Genomic DNA, 20,183 nt, shown 5'->3' on the forward strand with positions numbered 1-20,183 from the left:
CTGTTCGGTTCTGCAAACATATATTGTATCTAGGATATACTGCAACATATCCAACATATAAAGGACTGCTTGCTATCTAGGGGAGGGGGTGGAGGGAGGGAGGGGAAATATCGGAACAGAAGCGAGTGCAAGGGATAATGTTGTAAAAAAAAAAAAAAATTACCCTGGCATGGATTCTGTCAGTATAAAGTTATTATAAAATAAAATACAATATATATATATATATATATATATATATATAATATATATATATATATATATAAAGAAAGAAAGAAAGAAAGAAAAAAAGAGTGAGAAATAAAGTCAAAAAAGGGTTTGGACAGAAAACAGGTTCAGGAATGAGCTTCTAGGAAAGGTAAAAGTGTAAGAGGTAATGATCAGAGAAGGTATTTTAATAAGACCTTAGGGACCTGAAGTAGATGACTGCTCTTATGAGTAGCTGAGATGGAGTGCAGCTTGAGATCATGGGTGCCTGATGGAGAAGCCAGGCAATTATTGTCTTCAGCACAAATTCATGATCATCAAGTCACCAAGGAGAATAACAAGAGTTAGAATAAAGAGGAAGACTTTTAGTTGCATGATAAAGTAATTAAAGTTCAGAGTTATTCTGGAATTGGATAAATCAATGATAGCCAAAAGAGTTGGAATTTTTTTTTGTTGTCGTTATTATTGAGTTGTTTTCAATTGTGTCTAACTTCATGACCTCCATTTAGGATTTTCTTGGCAAAGATACTAGAGTGGTTTACCATTTTGATCTTCATTCAGTTCATTTTAACAGATATGAAAACTTAGGGCAAACAGGATTGATGGTCCTATAGCTGGTAAGTGTCTGAAGCCAAATTTGAACTCAGGAAATGAGTCTTCCTGACTCCAGGCTCTGCATTCTCGACACTATACCACCAAACTGCTCAACAAGAGCTTTGGACTAGGTGATACAATCATATTGTAGGGAAGAGTTTGATGGTGTCTTCAGAGGGAAGCCAGGCTTCCACTAGTTTTAAGAGCTAGTTTGTGAGGTGAAAGATTCAAAGAAGAAAGGGAAGTTTATTCATAGAATAGTACATATAGATAAAGGAGAATTTAAGCCTGTGATATGAGGCCAAGGATGATAGAAGAGAAAGAAAAATTTGCATTTTTCAATGCCAGAAAAATCTTCTCTCTATAGTATAAAGGTTCTTATTTTGTGATATCAAGTCACCTAGCAGGGAAAGCTTAAAGCCTCAACTGGACAGTAACATACAAAGGGCACGATTTTCAAGCTTTGCTTATTGGATATATACATGCTTTATATTAGCTTTAGTTGAGTCCAATTTGCCCAATTCCCCCAGACTTCACTCCCTCCCTCCACCCCAACATCCACTTTAGCTGAACTTTTTTACTTCTGGCTGTCTGAAAGGCTATTTATTATTTTTATAATCCTTATCTTTGTCTGAAAACACAAACATTATATCTTAATCCTCTCTCACAGTTTTCTCCCCCTTTGGAATCAACCCATCTTTTTAATTTTGATTTGCTCAGTCTTAAGTCTTAGGTTTTATGGGGAAATAGGACTCCTCAAACCAGCTATTTTTGTGTATATACAGAAGACATAAACATAATTATCAGGTGATCTGGAAAACTACAGAAGATTAGAGAGATGATTTCCAAAGTGCCTCTTCCAACTTGAGATTCTTTGAAGTGTTATAATATATAGTGATGGTAGTTTATAAGATAACAGATACAGCCCAGAAAGGGAATCCATAATTGTTGCTATTTCAGAAGACTTCAGCGTTGTGTGTTTTGATACGGTCATCAGTTATTAATACCCGATTCTGAGTATTATCTGAAAAGAATTTAGAAACAGAACATAAACAATAAGTTAGCCTTGCACCAACCTCTGTGTTTCAGAGGGACTGACATATTTGGTATGAAAAGGGCTTTTTTCCAAAACATTCTATGGGGTGTATTACACAGGTATTTATCCCCATTTTATAAATAGGGAACATAAAGCTGAGAGGTTGAGACTTGCCCAGCAACTCAAAGCAGATTAATATCAGAATCAGAATTTGAATTTTTGTTGTCTTCTAACTTTACGTCTAGCGTTTTTCTATTATATTATGCTGTTTTTACCTTGTACATGTGAACATGGATTACCATGGACTCTTCCAGTTATTATTCAGACATAGTGGGATTGTAAAAAGGTTGTTTAAAATAATCCAGGAGGTGTGGACTATTAAAGACAGTCTATAAAAATCTTTCTAGGACTTAGAAAGATGAAGACACTGAACCTTCATCTGTACCTAAAAGTAACTGATGTCCTTATGCTTCGAAGACAGAATTCAAAAAGATTTTAACAGACTGAAACAGCTAGCTGAAGATAACAAAATGAAATTTAACAAGACTAAATACAAAGTGTTGCTTGCATTTAGTTTTAAAAAATCAACGGCACAATTTGACTCATGTGAAAAAAAACCTTTTAGTTAACCCAGACTCAATATGAGCTAACAATATAAACAGATTAATAAAAGTTTACTATCTATCTATTCCAGGGAGCTGATAGTTCTATTATACTCTGGGGTAGTCAGATTATATTTGTATTATTGTTAGTTCTGAGTGCCATATTTTAATAATGACATTAACAAATTAGTAGACAACCAGGATTAGGTATAAAAAATATTATGAAAAACAAGGGAAAATGTTTGGCTTGGAGGTTGAGAAGATTTAGAATGGGAAGAGAACTATCACTGCCTTAAAATATTTGAAGGGTTGCCATGGAAAAGGGGATACTTCTTATTCTATTCACTCTGGAAGGAAAGGGGGGAGTCCTAGAAATAAGTATTTATTAAGTGCTCACCATATGCCAGACAGTGTACATTTTACAAGTATTTATTTGATGCTCATAACAATCCTGGAAGATAAGCTCTCTTATTTCCTCATCTTACAATTGAGAAAACTGAGTCAAATGGAGATTAAGTGATTTTCCCTGTGAGAACACAGCTGGTATCTGAGGTCAGCTTTGAGTTCAGTTTTTCCTGTCTCTTAAGCTCAGTGTTTCATTCATTGTACCACCCCAACATCCACCTGGACATTGCAAGGAAGCTGATTTAAGCTCTATGTAAAAAATAGTCTAACAGTCAGAGTTGTCCAGAAGTGTACATGAGATGATCTTGTATGTAAAGCATTTTGCAAATTTTAAAGCATTATAAAAATGGATTATTTTTACTATCATTTTATTACATTGCCTAGCAAATTCTGTCATTTGAACAAGTGTTCAAGTAGAAGCTGGATAATCATCTTGCTAATAGAGGAGAATTCTTTCAGTTTGTTACATTTTGAAAATTATTAGAGCTAAAATTCTGTCTTTTCTACTTTAATTTCATCCATATCCATAACTTCATTGCCCCATTAGTGGATAAGTCCCAAGATAAATCTTTCAGTAAACTATCTTCCAGGTTTCAATCTCACATTTTCAAGTTGAAAATGTGAGATTGAAACCTGGAAGATAACCTTTTATATCCATGTGGCATCTGAAATTCAATTTATTTAAAACCCAAACTTATTTTTTCCATAAAATCATCTCTCTTTCTTGATTTTCTCCTGTCAATGGTACCACTATTCTCTGTTACCCAGACTGAAAACCTGAGAATTCTCTTTGATATGTCCCATATGTCCTATTCCCTTGCTTCTTTTTTCCCCTTCCTTCATCACTTCTATTTATTTTCTATTCATACCTGTGGTTGATCTCATTCTTGTATACATTGATATTTAAAGGTTTCCACAAAATGATCCCAAATTTCCTTTCTAGCTTTATCTCCTGCCTTTTCTCTGTACTTAATCATTCATTGTAGCCAGACCAGATTTTTCCCAAAACCCTTTTTATGTTTCTCTAGTTCTGTGCTTTGGCTCATGCAGTTTCATCTACCTGATAAATGCCATTATCTCCCATCTCTTGCTGCTAAAAATTCCACCTTCAGGGCCCAATTCAAATGTTAATATATCCTACAAGCCTTCTTGAATTTATTGATTCATCAGTATTCTCCTCTGTCTAAGCTTTGTAGGATAATTGACAGCACTTATTATATATTGCCTTTTATTTTAATCATTATGTTTATATATTTTTCTTCCCTGTGATCACAGAAATAGATTTAAGTTGGTTATAAAAGGACCAGCATAGCTTAATACAGAGAAGCTTATCAGTAGTAAGCTGACCTGCTAGGTGATAAATTCTTAGCCGTGGCAAATCAAGAAAATCACTTGTAAATTTCTTGTCAGGAACTATGACTTTTTCTGTCTTTATATCTCAGTACTAATTCTTAGGGTAATGTCTTATGCATGGTTGCCATTTATTAAATAATTGTTAAATGGATAAATGTAATATAAGATGAGGTGTGACAGTGATGTCATTGTAGGATTGTTGTTGACCTTTTTTATCTAGATAATTCCTTGTTGATTTCTTGGAAGACCATAGACTTAGTGTTTACACTTAGTGTTATTGCCCTTAGTCAGGACCTTTCTGACTCTAGAAATTGACTTTGAAGGTAACTTTCTGAATAACTTCAATAACAGCAAATCTGAAACAGTGTTCAGTTTTTAGCTAAATGTTGTGAGTCATTTATAGCCCTATCTGCTGTACAAAATGGGGAATTGAGCTAGAAATACCTTTTTGTTATTTTTAAAAAAATAAAAAGGCATAATCTTTATATCTGATTTTGTTACCTGGCTTATAAGTGGACTCCTAAGCAGTTCGCAAAGAAAAGTTCCAAAAAATGTTGTGACTAGGAGTAGATATATAATAAATATATCTGGAATAGATATATAAATGACTAGCCTTCCAGAAGTAATGCTTTTAAAGGATACTCATTGAAGTAATGTATAAGCTCTGTTTTTAGAAATCAGACTCATTAAGTTTATATTCATAATTCCCTAGAAACGTGATGACAATCAGTTTGTGGCAATTAAAAATCAGCTTTATACAGTGATTCATAAACCTGAAACCATACATAGATTTAAGTACTTAGGGATCTCATCCACCATTCAAGAGTTATTAAGGAAAATTAAAAGATGTGCCTGGAACTTGTATTTTGAGACTTTTTTTTTTTTTAAGAGTCTCTATCACTATTCTCTTTGATGTAGTATCCTTTGGTTTCCCTTTAGAAGCATCATCATTGGCTGGATGGCCTTTAGGACTGACTCAGTGGCACATTCTGATGGTCTCAGAAGGCCACATTATAAGGTTTCAGATCTGATACAACAGGCAGGAGAAAATCATCATAGGTTTTCAGCAGCATGTTTGAAGATGATTCCTTATCTCTCTGATCACTCTCCTCTCCCCTGGCCCCAGGCATCCGTTCAGTGAGCTTCTACGAGCACATCATCACTGTGGGCACAGGGCAGGGCTCCCTGTTATTTTACGACATCCGGGCCCAGAGGTTTCTAGAAGAGAAGCACTTATCCTGCTATGGGTCCAAGCCCAAGCTCGCAGGGGAAAATCTGAAGCTGACTACTGGCAAAGGCTGGCTGGTAAGTGAGCCTTCCATTTGAGGGAAACTGGACTGGGGGGAGACCTGGGCAGAGTCAGTAAAGTAGCTCCCTTCTTTGAATGCTTTGGCTATATTATTGTTCAAATAGGAGCAAATAGGTGAGTCAGACCCCTTCATCTTTATTCCCTGATTTACCTTTTCAAATTTGTGAAAATTGAAAGGAAAATGTTGTTTCCATTTTATAAATATGGGAAAGATTAAATCTTAGAGAAACTAAATGTTTTACCCGGGGGCAGATATTCTGAATATTGCTGTAAAACATTAATATAGATTGGCCCCATCATTTGAATATTCGTACCCATGTCCTAACCAGAGTAGAATGGGATTTGTACTCCTGTGTCCAGGTGGCATAGGTTCGTTCTTCTGAGCCCAAGTCTCCTGGCTCCACTTATGATTGTAAAATGATACATCTCCTGTGACTTTCCTTTCCTTACCAAGGCATAAAGGAGCTAACAGACCCCTTTTTTTCTTCCTTTTCCCAACAGAATCATGATGAAACTTGGAGGAATTATTTTTCAGACATTGATTTCTTCCCCAATGCTGTTTACACCCACTGCTACGACTCGTCTGGAACGAAACTCTTTGTGGCAGGAGGTCCCCTTCCTTCAGGGCTCCATGGGAACTATGCCGGGCTCTGGAGCTAATGAATAACTCTTCTGAAATGCAGAGATTTACACTAACTTCCATCTTCAGTTTCCTTGTTTCTTCTTTTCATTTTTCAATTGTGTGATGCCCTTGTCTTATTGGAACACCAGAATTTGCTTTTGACTTGGGCATTTGACACAGGCTCCGTACGTTGGTCTAAAGTGGCTTTTTCTTTTTTTTTTCCCCCTTTGGCAATCAGAATTTTGCTTTAAAACTTTTTTTGGCTTTTTATTTGCTTCTTATCCAAAGGATTTTTTTGTTAATCCCATATTGTATTTCCTTTTTAAGAGACACACACTTTCCCCTATTTGGCTTCTGCTTTAGGCTGACACAGTCATACTCATCCCTACTTTGCTGTTGTGAGGTAGGATTCCTTTATACTTATGTGGTTGCTGTCAGACTTTCTGTGAAAGTTTGGGGGCTGTGTGTGTGTGTGTGTGTGTGTGGGTGTGTGTGCGCACAGGTACTATGTGTGTCATTGAAATTACATGGAGTGAGGATTACTTGTAATTAAAATATTTATAAAAGAAACTACTTTATCCACAGAATCCAGCTTTGGGACTGGTTTTATCTTATTTTTTAAAGTACAAGTCTAATGACACTGTATACAAAAACAGAAAAAAACCCATCACCCAGAAAATCCATTGAGAAAGCTTGTAGGCATCCCCTGGGGCTCTATGTCAGGGTCTCCCTTCCTGGGGTTCCCCTATCCTCTAGGGTTTCCAGGGGTGTAAAAGCTTTCTTTCCTTTCCCTTCCTCTTGTCCCTATGACTCCCTGAGGAGAAGGCTTCTGCCCATATATCACTTCCCATTCCCCTGGCCTGCTCTTGCTTCTCTAGAATGTCAAGGCCTCTGATGGAACTTTTAGAAAAGGGGTAAAAGTTCCTAGTACTGCATTATGCCATATTTCCCTACCTCCTGTTAGCTCTCCTCTTTCCTCCATCTCCAAAAAAAAAAAAAAAAAAATCTAAGTTAGGGGCCTGCAGCCAGCCAGAGGAACCTGGGGTCTCCTTTGGCTTTGGGGAAACTCCTCATTTGTTTTTCCTTCCCTCTTCTAATTACCTTGATGGGTTTGGTTTGGTTTGGTTTCAATTTCCCTTCAGAAGCAAGTTCAGTCTGGGGATGGGGACTGAGTATCTGTGTGTAGTGTGTACCTAGTGTGTTTTAATATTAGTCTTTTAGTGTGGTGGGGGAGGGTGTTGACCCCAGAATCCCATGGCTGAGGTCTTACTCAGTTGAGTGCTCCTCATCCTTGACTGGGTCAGAGGGGCAGGCCAGCAGTGTTGTGCATGTAGCAGCATTGATGTAATTAGTAAATAGGAACATTCTTCCTATTCCATTCCCCCACCTTAACAATTTGTATGTTTGGGCTCCAAGTTTTTTGAATGTAGCAGTGACAAACTTGCCATATAATCCTGTTGTTCCCTGCTCTTACACTCATCATGTTGCAAACAACGTCTGTTCCCTTGATTTGATGATTTCCTCTTTTCCTTTGAGCACTTATTCCAATTAATTGCCAGAAACACTTCCCTGAGAATAAGAACTGTCATCTCCCTTTTTCTCCCTCAATCAAACAAATCGATGAGAGGAGGCTATGTAGAGATGCATTGTGCCCAGGGAGCTTGGAAGATGAAGTTATTTGCTTAAAAGTCTGCACTTAACTTCATGATATATGACAGAAACACCATTAAAATGGTTATGGAATTCTCACTTTGTAACCTAGAGAAATAGGTGCTATCAATAGGGAATTAAGCAAAATGCTAGATGCTACAAATCTTTACCTGTCTTAATTTGTTTTTTCTCCTAGTATTAAACTACAGGCTGTAAATTACTTAGTTCTCAAAGAACTTCTATCACTTTAAAGGAAAAAAAAATACATGTAACCAAAAAAAAAAAAAAAAAAAAAAAAAGAAAGAAAGAAAAAAGATCAAGTACGGTATTTTGTACTGTTGCCTGACCCTCTTCTGTGATGGGTAATGCATTTGATTGTTTGGGATTTTCTGTTTTTAAAAATGTAGCACTTGACTTTTGCCAAGAAAAAAAAATAAATATTATTCCAGTGCAATATGGTGTGAGAGAGTGTGTGTGAAACTAAGGTTGGAAAGTGGGAGGGCCTCAGTAGGAAGAGAGATAGACTTCTCAAGTCCTTAGGAATTGGTGTTCATGTCCAATTAGAACCCTACGGACTAGAATAAGTATGGAAGTATGTAATGGTGGGACCTCACAGTATCAGTCTGGCCAAAGGCATGTATTGTATTTTATCCTTACTTAAATCAGTTAACTTTACACACAAAAATATCTGAACCCATAGCACTATACATAGAATAGTGACTCAGAACCTTATTTATCATAGATGCTTAGTAGAAAGAAGCTGTATTTAATAGACTAGGATTTTTAAGCAGAAACCCAGCATTCCCAAAGGAAAGAAAAAGAAATATAATGACTAGGAAAGAGGATTCTTCAGGAAAATTCAGCTAACCTTTATTTCCCTTAAACATTAAGAATGGAATTAAAACACAAAATTCAGAACCCATAGTAGATGTCTTTTTAAAATGTTTTATTCACGTACTTTTTATATCACCTGGATTTTTCCATCTTATAATATTCTTTTCCTTCCCACTCTCAGTAGCAAAAAATGTGTTTTTGTTTTTGTTTTTTTGCTAAAACAACTGAGGTTAGTGACTTTCCCAGGGTCACACCAGGTACAAAATATGAAGTATCTGAGGCTAGATTTGAACTTAGGTCCTCCTGTCTTCAGGGCTGGCAGTCTTATCCACTGTGTCATCTAGCCGCTTTGCAAAGAATGTTTTTTAAAAGAAAAAAGGATGAAGAGAAAAAAATTCAAAGCATATCACCTTGGAAAAATTTGATCTTATATGCTATGTTCCATATCCATGGACCCTCAACCTCTACAGAATGAGAAGGGAACTTCTCCTATCCATTTCTAAGGCCAAGCCTGTTTTTTATAATTCTGAAGCGTTTGGTTTTGATTGCTGTGTAGCAGTTATTCTTTCTCTTTATTTCCATGGTTGTAGTCATTGTATTAACACATGTAATTTTTCTGATCCTGCTCAATTCACTGTGAATTAGTTTCATGTAAATCTTTCTATGCTTCTCTGTATTCAGCATGCTTTTTTTTTTTCAGTAACATATGTTCTGCAGTTTGCTTAGTGATTACTCAAACAATGATTATCTTCTTTGTTCTTATTTCTCTTCTAGTAGTGCCTTAAATATTTTGTTGTACAGGAAGTGACAGTGAAATAAACTATGACCTGTCACATGGGTCCTACAGAGATTTTACTTGCCAACTGGAACAAAAAAGTCTGAGTCCTTTTTGGCCCCAAGGATCTGATAAGATGGCAAGTGGAATGGTGAGAAGCTTTGGATCTATGAAACTTCAGAAGCTTAAAAAGAGGATGTAGAAGAAGAAATGTGATTAAAATAATTATAAGCAACTGAAGCAAATTGTTAACCCCTCCAGTTTATATAGAAGGAAGAAGTGGGGTCTAGTCAAGTGGGGTCCCCAGCTGTCAGTGGAAAATGGGCCTAGGCAACCACTACATTTATTACATATTTCTTTCCTAATATATTGCAATCTAATAATCTGCAATATGTGCAGAGTTGTAAAATGTAAGTTCAACACAATTTGTTGATCAAGGGACAGATTCCTCCTTGATATATATCAAGGATTTGGCAATTCTGGAATGCAACATTGGCAACAAAATATTTCTCATGCAGCAGGTGGTTGAGTCAGGTGCTCAACAGTGAAAGAGCTATTAAGGATAGCCATGTGGGGAGCCCACTAATCCCTAGGTAGAGTACAACTTCCCACTTATGCCACAAGCAGCTGTTCAGTATCAACGAGAATTTTCATGATAGGCTTAACTTCATGGCATAGTCAAGAAAATGACAAGCATATTTCATCTCAAATCCATCAGTTTGCTCCTTCATTTAAACAGCCATATTTCATCCATCCTTGTCTTATTTGCTACTAGAGATAATGGGCACTGTCATCTTCCTGAAGCACTTAAAAATACTACTTCCTTGATAATACAGTCAAGGAAATGAAAAGGTTTAATGGAAAGATAAGGAGAAAACTGAATGAGGCAAGGTTGCTGAGATGCCAAAGGAATACTAAACTCTAGAGGTAGATTAATTCTAGTCCCTTGTGTGGTATAGTTTTCCTTTGCTACCTCTATCTAAATATCTTTCCTACATCTGTGTACTAAGAGCATTCACTAATTAAAGTATCCCCTCCTTTAAAGGCCTCCTTAGAGGCCTTTGTCTTTATTCTTTGATGCCATTCTCAAATGCCTTGAGTTCAGGGAGGAGAAAGTTGTTTCAAGATGCCAGAGTCATTTTTCATTATCCCTTGTTAGTCTTTTCAGTTTCTAAATTTCCATTTACTCATCTTTTGTTCTCTTTGTCAATCTATGTGATTGAAATAAAACTTTTAGGTTGGTTGTCATGTGCATTTCTCTTATTTTTAGTGATCTCCAGTATTCTTTTTAGAACTATTTCTTCATACCTTTGACCACTTAAGAAATGACTTTTGATCATATATTTCTGAGTAATTGTCTATTTTTTGAATATCAAATCCTTGTTAGAAATGTTTGATGCAAAAAATTTTTCCCAACTGATTGCTTCTGTTCTCATCCTAAATGTGTTCATTTTGTTTATGCAAAAAAAAATTTTCAATTCATAAAATCAATTACCTATGTTATCCTTTGAAATTATCTCTCTCTCTTGTTTGATTCAGAACTCATCTCCTATCTTATGGCTGTAAATGCTAAATTATTTGTATCCTAAATTTTTTGTGGCACAATCTTTAATATTCAGTTCTCATATCTGTTTTGAATTTATGAGGTATTTTACATTTTCTTCTATCTTTTCTTTTTTTTTTGTTTGCCTGATTCTCAATGTCTCATTGAGCCATTCACTTCCATTTGTTGAATTTTAAATTTTAGTGAATTGTTTTTTTCAGTTAGCTTTTTTAACCTCCTTTTGCATTTTACCAATTGAACTTTTAAATGAGTTGTTTTGTTCATTGGATTTTCTTTCCAGCTCACCAGTTCTATTATTTAGTTGTTTTTTTTTTTTAATTTCGCCAAATCTGTTTTTTAAAGAGTGATTTTAAGATCCTTTTTGAATTCTTCCAAGAGAGTCTTTTGAGTTGCAGAGCAACTTACATCACTCTTTGGAGCTTCATCTGGAGACATTTTGCTTTTAGTGTCCTCAGGGTTTGAGGTCTGTTCTTCTCTGTCTCCATAATAGCTATCTATGGTCAGAACTCTTTGATTTTTTGCTTATTTTTAAAGGTTGAGGTCTGCTCTTAGGGCAAAGGGGAGATTAGCCTGTAACAGGGGACAGCGACTTCACGCTGCCCTGGGGCTGGTGCTGCTGGCTTCCTTCTCATGCTGCTTGGGCATGGCCACATCTCACTTATGCTGGGGTTCAGGGGCTCATTATTTGCCTTCTGTAGTTATGTTGGAGGTCTCACAGCTTGTCTGTTGATCCATTGGCTTCTGAATCCAGACAGAATATTCAATGCTGCTGTATTTTGAACAAGAGCCTCCCATTATATTTTCCTGGGCACATGGAGGCCTCTTCACCCTGCACCTCCCTGAGCTGCACCTGCACAAGGCTGCATCTCCTCTGCTCAATTTCCTGAAGTTCTTCCAAAATATCTTCTGCTGGATATTTGTTAGACTTCAAATATTTGTGGGTTTTGTCATTCCAAAATCCGGTCAGAGGCTTGATCTGGTATTAATTCTATAGGAAACCAGGAAGAGCCAGACAAAAATCTGTCTACTCCTAGCCATCTTGACTCCATCCTGTTTTTTAAAAGCTTTTTCAAAATATATACATAGTTTTCAATATTTATCCTTACAAAACCTTGTGTTGCAAATCTTTTCTACCTCCTTTCTGCCCGTCCCCTCCCCTAGACAGCATGTTATCCAATATATATAAAACATGTGCGATTCTTCTATATATATTTCCACAATTATGCTGCACAAGAAAAATCAGATGAAAAAAGGGTAAAAATAAAACATCATGCAAGCAAACAACCAAAAAATGAAGTGTTTAAGAGGATTCAATCTCAATGAAATTATGTTGACTATGATTCCTGTTACCTTTCTTATATACTGACTGATCCTATTACCTCTATTGGTAAAATGCCTTTTAGAATTTTACCTGTTAGAATCCATCCTGTTAATTAACTCCCTTTTCTTTTTCATCTGGATCATTAGTGATCATATTGTCAGAATTTTGTTCTTTATGATCTCCCATCCCTTTCAGGCTGTCTTGGGATTGTGCTTATAGTTCTTGCAACTTCTTGATATTTCTTAGAACTCAAACATACATGCCTAGATATGATCTGTGTTTCCTTCCTTCAATATTTTGAAGTCTGGGATGAAATGGTCATCTTTTCTTAAAGGGTTCTGTCACTTCTTGGTTATTGTCACTCATTCCTCCCAGGAACACTGTTCCAGCCAAACTAATTTAGTGTACACACTGTCCCTTAAACACAGCTTGGAATTTCCTGCCTTCACATTCGCTTACACTATTCCACATGCCTGGACCAAGAAGAGGGAACCTGCATACCCAAAACTTAGAGAAAAGAATGCAGGAGTGGAAGGGTAACCAACAACAACAGACTTGAAGAAGGCTAACTAAGGACTGAGAGCAGTCTATAAGATGTCTTTGCTATCCTTTGAGAGAGAAACAGGTATAAGATTTTCCTAAGTTTTCTACAGCCAAAAACTGCCAATTCCTTCAACTAATCCTCATAGGAACTCATTTTGAAACCTATTATCCTCTTTTTTTTTTCAGTGTATCCTTCCTGTAATATGGTGTTCAAAGCTGAACCTCTCTGACCAGGGATACGTTGGTCTGGATATGGATCTCCTTATATTAGCTAAAGTTGCAATAACTTCCTTTTTTTTTTTTTTTTTTTTTGAATCATGAATCTTGTCAGTTTTACCTCCCTAATATCTCTCACTTCTGTTTGCTCCCATTAATCAAATAACCACCATTTTTGTTCAGGTTCTCATCCCTTCTCATGTGGATTTATTGCAATAATCTCCTCATTTGGTCACTTTGCCTCACATCTGTCTTGCACTCCAGTGTATCCTTCACATAGCTACAGAAGTAATTTTCATACAGTTTTGTTCCAGTCATATCATTGCCTCACTTATTAAATACCATGGTTCCCTATTGCCCCTAGGATCAAATATAATAAACTCTTCTTGCTTTTAAAGTCCTCCTTGGCCTCAGCCAGCCTTTTCAGCCTTATGCATCTCTCCCCTTTTCATGTTGTTCCACATAATGCACATTGCTGTCCTAGGGAAATAGGTTCTCTTTCAGGGAAAGGACAGCAAGGAGACTCCTTCCAAGAAAAAAGTAAACAGTCCCTAACCAGTGTCAGTCACAGGAAGAGGAAAAAAAGGTATTGAAAACAATATTTCATACTACACTTTTGAGAACTGGGTCATCTGCTCTGCCACCTTGTTGGGTTTAGGATTAGTCACAGTATTAGGCACAGCAACTTTATTCAATTTTCTTATTCACTGAGAGCCTCTGTCACCAACCTTCTGCATTGACCACACTGGGAAGGAAAGAGAAGGAAGGGAATAAGCATTAAGCATTTAAGTGCCTGTAGTATGTCAGGCACTATCCCAAGTGATTTTTTACAAATATTATTTGTAAATTTGGGACAGTATAAGGGAATTTGGTGTAGCAAAATGTTCCATTTTTGTTTATCTCAATCATTAAGGAGAAAATAGCCTCCATCCCCTATCCCAAGACTTGATATTGTTTGAGGTTACCTAGATGACAATTTTTGGAAACTCCAAGGATTCACATTTGACCCAACTCACAGCAATTGTGAGTATCCTCATCTCACAAGTACTGAAAAGTACTTATTATGTCTTTTCCCCCCCATGCACCCATTCTGATTATACATCACTGTGAAGCAGCTGTAACCTTACTACACAATTCCAGCTCAGCAAAGATACCCTAAGCTTGGGTGGATTAGAAGGGCTTTTATTCCCCTAGTCCCAGATATCCTGATATAGTTTTACTAGTGCTCCCATAGACTTGCAAGCAGCCATCACATGTTCCAAGGGGTATATCCAAAGCTGCTTAGTAGGAAGGACAGACATATCACTTTCCACTTTTGGAATGAGCTTGTGTGGACAGCCCTATTTCCCCAGATAGACACTGGGACTATCTCAGTGTCTCGCTCAAATCTCACTTGTTGGGTGTCTGCCCAGGTCTGCCCTCTACAGTGATGTATCATAGGATAACCACTGACAGAACATTCAAGTGGGGCTGTGCCAAGAATATGAGGTACATTTGTTCCTGATAAATAGTAAAATGTCTCTTAATAATTTTCAACCCTTGCTGGCTCTTGTTGGGGAACTGATTACAAAGTATTCTTTATGGGGCAGGGTATGTATAACTCACCATATTAGCCACTAAAAAAGGGATAAATGATAGGTTTTGTCTGGGACCTCTAATTGATTCATCTGGTTTTGCAAAGTAAATCTTAGTTAAGAAAGAACCCTCCCTAAGCTGATGTAATTCAATGGGTAGAGGCTCTCTACCTTGGCCCTAACTCATTCTATCAATCATCAATTACTGTTCCAATAACTCATCAAATTGCTTATACTTATGCTATCTTTCAAATCCTTTGGTGGTGAAATCCCACCCATCCTGCAATTCCTTTGTACAGAAAAGTCCCCCTCTAAGATGGTAACAAGTTAAGACTGAGTTTTTTGATGACAACCAAGTCTCTCCCAGTTATCCTCACTTTCACTCCTAGCCTCTTTTCATGCCCTTGATGACAGTGAAATTCTGCACAATTCCCAGCAAGACCTCTGGGTTGAACCTGAAGTTTCACTTCCTACACTATAAATTGGCAAAGATGATAAAAGATGAGAATAGTCAATGATGTAAGCATTGTGGGAAGGTAGGCACATGGATGCATTGTTAGTGAAGCCATGAATCACTCCAACCATTTTGGAAAATAATTTGGAATTATTCAAATTAAGTGACAAAAAATATTCATAACTCATACCCCAGCATGGTCATTGATAGACCTCATGTACATCAAAATATTTATAACCACATTTTTGTGTTAAAAAATTGTAAACAAAGTAGATGCCAATTAGTTAGGGAATGTTTTAAATTTTGGTATATGAATATAATAGATATGACTTGTAAAAAATTATGAAGATGATGAGTACAGTAAAGCATGGAAAGAGTTACATAGACTGATGCAGCATGAATTCATCAAGCACTGCCAAGAAAACAGTACACACAATAAGTACAACAATGGAAATGGGAAGATACCCCTTGCTGCTTCAGTCACCACACTTTTCTGACACAACAATGGGTGTCTTCCCATTCCCATTGTTGTAATGCAGAGGCAGAAGGGAGCTGTGTAAATAGAAAGACCACAAAATATTTAAAAGTGAATATTGCAAAATTTTTTTTTAAATTTTTATTTAATAATTACTTTATATTGACAGAATCCATGCCAGGGTAATTTTTTTTTTTTTTTACAACATTATCCTTTGCACTCGTTTCTGTTCCAATTTTTTTCCCTCCCTCCCTCTACCCCCTCCCCTAGATGGCAAGCAGTCCTTTATATGTTGGATTGAATATTGCGAAATTACAAAAAACAAGCATCCCTAAGAGGGGATATGAGACCACAACCCTATCCCAACCATTTGCAGAGAGGATAGGTACATTAATGTGTTTCATTGCACATATTGCATCATTTCAATTAGTTTTGCTGATCACTTTTTACCTTTGAAAAATTTTTGTTATATAGAATGACTGTAAAAGATGCTAAGGAAAATGTTGGTGACCTTTAAAAAAAAGAAAAAAATTAATTTCTTTAATCATCAAAATTGCAAAGCGAGAACCAGTATTGATACAAAGAAGACACATGACAAGTCACTCCTGCTCTACTTTTTACATAGGTGGGATACCTGCAGGTGTTGGACATGCAAATATTTTCAATCTTTTTCTGTTTACTAATTTTTCTTTTTTTTCTCCTAAAATATTCTTTATTACATAGGATAATTCTTAGGGAAGGAAAGGGAGGAAGGATAGCAGAAAAATTTTGTTGCTGTAAAACAATTTTTTTTTTATAAAGACCTCCTTTTGGAGACCATACTTCCCATTTACCATTGGTCCTGGCCTTGATCACTATCATTCATTTCATTTGTGCTATTGCTACATCTATAAATAGCCCCTGAGATTTTAGGATATACTGCTAAAAATTCACAAGTACATTCATATTAATATCAAGTTAATGCACAAAGTCAGTTTCCCTTCATTTTCCTTATGCAGATATCCTAGGAGTTTTTTTTGTTTTTGTTTTTGTTTTTTGGGGGGAGGTTAGGACTATTAGAAAGAAAAAAAAATCCCTTGTAATATCTTCACTCAGTCAACATCCTTAAATTTTAAACCCATTGGATTAATTCTATGGGATCAATGGAGCCCTTTTTCTACCTCATTGAGATGATGTTATCTTACTATTCAGTTAGAGATAAAGCAGCCACAAGGGGCCTTACCCCTGTATCCAGCCATCCAAACACCTAAACATCTATGCATTCTGTATCACCCTTTCCCATCTTCAACCACAAAGTCATTGTAAGTTATCAAAATGCAGATTTAATGCCAAATGTTTTGGACCAAATCTAATTCAGGCCAAGTTGATATTCAGGCTTGGGTTTGGAACACCACAAAATACTCATGGACCATACAATAGTTTATAGAAGTTTACTTCATAAAATGGAGATTCAGTATGGAAATAACATCGATTCAGGTGGACACAGGTTCCCTCTGCATCCACATTTGCCATGATGGCAACACTTGGCCAGAAAGGTGTGTTAACTAGCACAGCAGTGGGTATTCCATTAAGATTGAGAAATCTTACTCATACTTCTATTCTCCAGGAAACCAGAAAACTATATTAAGACTTGAGCCTTAAATCTCATAATCCCAAGTTTCAAAGAAGGTTTTCCTACCTTTTTAAGGAAACCACCTAGCATAATGAAACAAATATTGTCCCTCCTCCATACTCTCAACTGTTCTCTTATCAGGCCTAGCTGAATTGTATCTTAGGACAGTGAAAATCTAGTCTTTGATCTTTGAAAGATGATGGAAATAGAAGAGGTACTACAGGATTGGAGAAAGGGAAAATGATCCAGGTTTTATGGTTTGGGGTTTTTTTTGTTTAGGTTTTTTACCCTTTTTGGGGGTTTTTTAATCCTTTTTGAGGGGTTTTATCCTTTATCTTTTTATCTTTGGGGTTTAGCGGGGCAAGGTTTAAGGGAAGAGAATCTATGAATTGTATCCTAGGCATCTGTAGTTTTACATATGGCAGGATTCTATCAAATGTTTAAGGGATAATATCTAGAAAAAGGAGCAATAATCAGAAAGCTTGTAAGTCTTCAAGAATAAATCATAAAAGATTCATCTCATTTTATTTTTTAACAGGGCTATGTTTGATAAAGGGAAAGCTATAAATATAATTTATCTGCAAACCATTTGACAAAAGTATTTTATACTATATACTGTGAACAAAATGGAAAATATGGGGTAGGTGACTATAATTAGTTGGGCTTGAGATAGGTTGAATGACTGAACTCTAAAAATTAGTCATTTAGAGTTTAAGGTCAACTTAGAAGGTAGTCTCCAGTGAAGTATTCCCAAGAATTTGTACTTCCCTTTTATATTTGACATTTTTGTTAATAGCTTGGAAATATAGATAACATTAGATTTGCTGGTGATGTTGAAACTGGGATGGAAAGCTAGAAAATATACCAGTTAACGGGGGATCCAAAAAGATCTAGACATGCTTAAACACTGAACCAAATCTAATCATCTGAATTCCAATAGGGATAAATGTTGAGTTGCCTTTATAAATACAAAATGAGAACGATGTATCTTAGCTAGGCTTTCTGAAAAAGATCCTGGTGTCTTGATAAGATACAAGCACAATGAATCCATTGTGTAACACAGCAGCAGGTGGAGGAAAGCTAATATAACCTTCAGCTACATTAAAGATGACTGACAAAGTGATAGTTCTGTTCTACTCTGCCCTGATCAGATCCTGGCTGGAATTTGTGTACATGCTTAGGGTCAACATTTCAGGAAGAACATTGACAAGCTAGAAAGTATGTAGAGAAAGGCAATCAAAAAAAGATGATGCCTTAAGATGCCATTTGAGGTTCTGTTCAAAGAACTCAGGATGTTTTGCATGAAGAAGACTCCAGGAGAAGGGAACAAACATTAAGCATCTGCTGTGTAGCAAATATTATTTTTGATCCTCACCACCCTGTGAGATGTAAGTATTGTTGTTATCCTCATTTTATAGTTGAGGTAAACTCACATACCTAGAGTCATATAACTAATGTCTATGGCTAGATTTGAACTCAGATTTTCTTGACTCTAGGTCCCGATCTCTGTGGACACATAGTTGCTTTTTTGTTAACAAAAGTAACAGGTATTGTTAGTTGCAAATACAATTATTAGATGTTCAGCCATTTCTTTTATGGAAAGCCTCAATAGGGAAGTAGTCATTTTGAGTAAAGTGAATGGTATATTCCCTCTTATTCCTAACCCTTCCCCTAGATAAATAAGTGGATCAAAATCATTGTTCCAACAACACAGCCTGTGCTTTCCCGGTGCATTAATTTACCTCTAGTTAAAGTGGCTTTTCTTCCCATGAGCTCACATCTCCATCTATTGAGTATTATCCATCCTACAAGTGCCAATTACAATGTCACCTCTACCATGGAGTCTTTCATGGATGTCTGTATAAGACGGAGAATTTAAGACACATACAATCTGAGCTCATTTACTCCGATCTCATTTAATAGACGAGGAAACCATTCTCAAGAGGTTAAATGATTGTCTGAGATAACTCAGGATGAGGTTTCAGAGAGATTTATGGTTAAGTCTTCCAAGTACAAGGCAGTGCTGTTTCTAGCACATCAGATTATTGGGGACTGTGTCTTCGCATACAGGTATATAGAACTGGGACTAAAGGCAACTGCTTTATAGGCAGCTAAGAAGAGGGAAAGAAAAGCAATCGGGAACAGTTTTTAAGCTCTTTTTTTTTTTTAAAGGCACAGATGGTTTTTAATGGAATATGACTTTGAAGTGTTAATTTGCATGTTCTTCAGTGGTAGCTCAACACCTCCAGTGGACAGTTACTTAGATCAAAGTATACTATTTTTAGACCTTGCTTAGAGCAGGCAAATGCCTGTCATCCCTCAGACCATAAGTGATTTCTCTCTCTTCAAGATTTCCACAGTCCTTTGTTCTATACACTAGCCACACCAAGTACTGTGTTCTATTTGTTTCTGAATACATCTTATTCCTCTCTGATAAATTATAAGCACTTTGAGGGAAGGGATCCCCTATCCCCCACTAGCATCTAGAATAAAGACTCAAATATAGCAGTTACTCAGTTGAATGTTGGATGGATGGATGGATGGATGGATGGTTGGATGAACAAATGAAACAGTGGTCATCCAGCCTTTGCTTGAATACTTCTAATGATAGATAGTTTCTAATGATAGAAACTTAGTAAATCACAATTTTTTTCTGCTGGTTATACTAATTTACAAAGTCAAATTGAACTGAATTGTAAACTTCATAAAGATAAGGACCATAGATTTATATTTATTTTTTATCCTCTCCAGGGTTCCTAGTGCAGGGCTCTGCACCCAAGGGGATACTATCTATGCTAAGGATTTCAAAGGACTCTTTATGATATCACTGAAAACATTATTGCCCTCATATAAGAGGAGAAAACTGAGGCCGATGAGACTTAACTGGAGAGTGTCAAAGTCAAAAACAAGAGACCTGAGGCTTCTGACACTCTGTTCCAAGCATAGGCTGGTTTCCCTCCTAGAAGAAAAAGTGAAGAGCCCTGAGGAACACCTCTTTACCCTCCAGATTATCAGGAACCATGAAATGTTCTTAAAAAAC

The 20,183-nt window shown here is 36.5% G+C and overlaps 2 protein-coding genes across 3 annotated transcripts in view; one reads left to right on the forward strand and one right to left on the reverse strand.

Moving 5' to 3' along the window:
- Positions 1 to 8,229, forward strand: part of DCAF12 (DDB1 and CUL4 associated factor 12) — a 108,464-nt gene extending 100,235 nt beyond the window's left edge. The window contains exons 8-9 of the mRNA XM_051997179.1: positions 5,321 to 5,499; positions 6,005 to 8,229. Coding sequence (XP_051853139.1) covers positions 5,321 to 5,499; positions 6,005 to 6,163 — 338 coding nt within the window. The 3' untranslated portion in view covers positions 6,164 to 8,229. The remainder of the gene's footprint in view (positions 1 to 5,320; positions 5,500 to 6,004) is intronic.
- LOC127561895 (tubulin polyglutamylase complex subunit 2-like) overlaps positions 1 to 20,183 on the reverse strand; it is an 877,998-nt gene that overhangs the window by 290,933 nt on the left and 566,882 nt on the right. The gene's annotated exons all lie outside the window — the stretch shown is intronic.

This window comes from Antechinus flavipes, chromosome 1, assembly GCF_016432865.1.
Source record: "Antechinus flavipes isolate AdamAnt ecotype Samford, QLD, Australia chromosome 1, AdamAnt_v2, whole genome shotgun sequence".
NCBI lineage: Eukaryota > Metazoa > Chordata > Mammalia > Dasyuromorphia > Dasyuridae > Antechinus > Antechinus flavipes.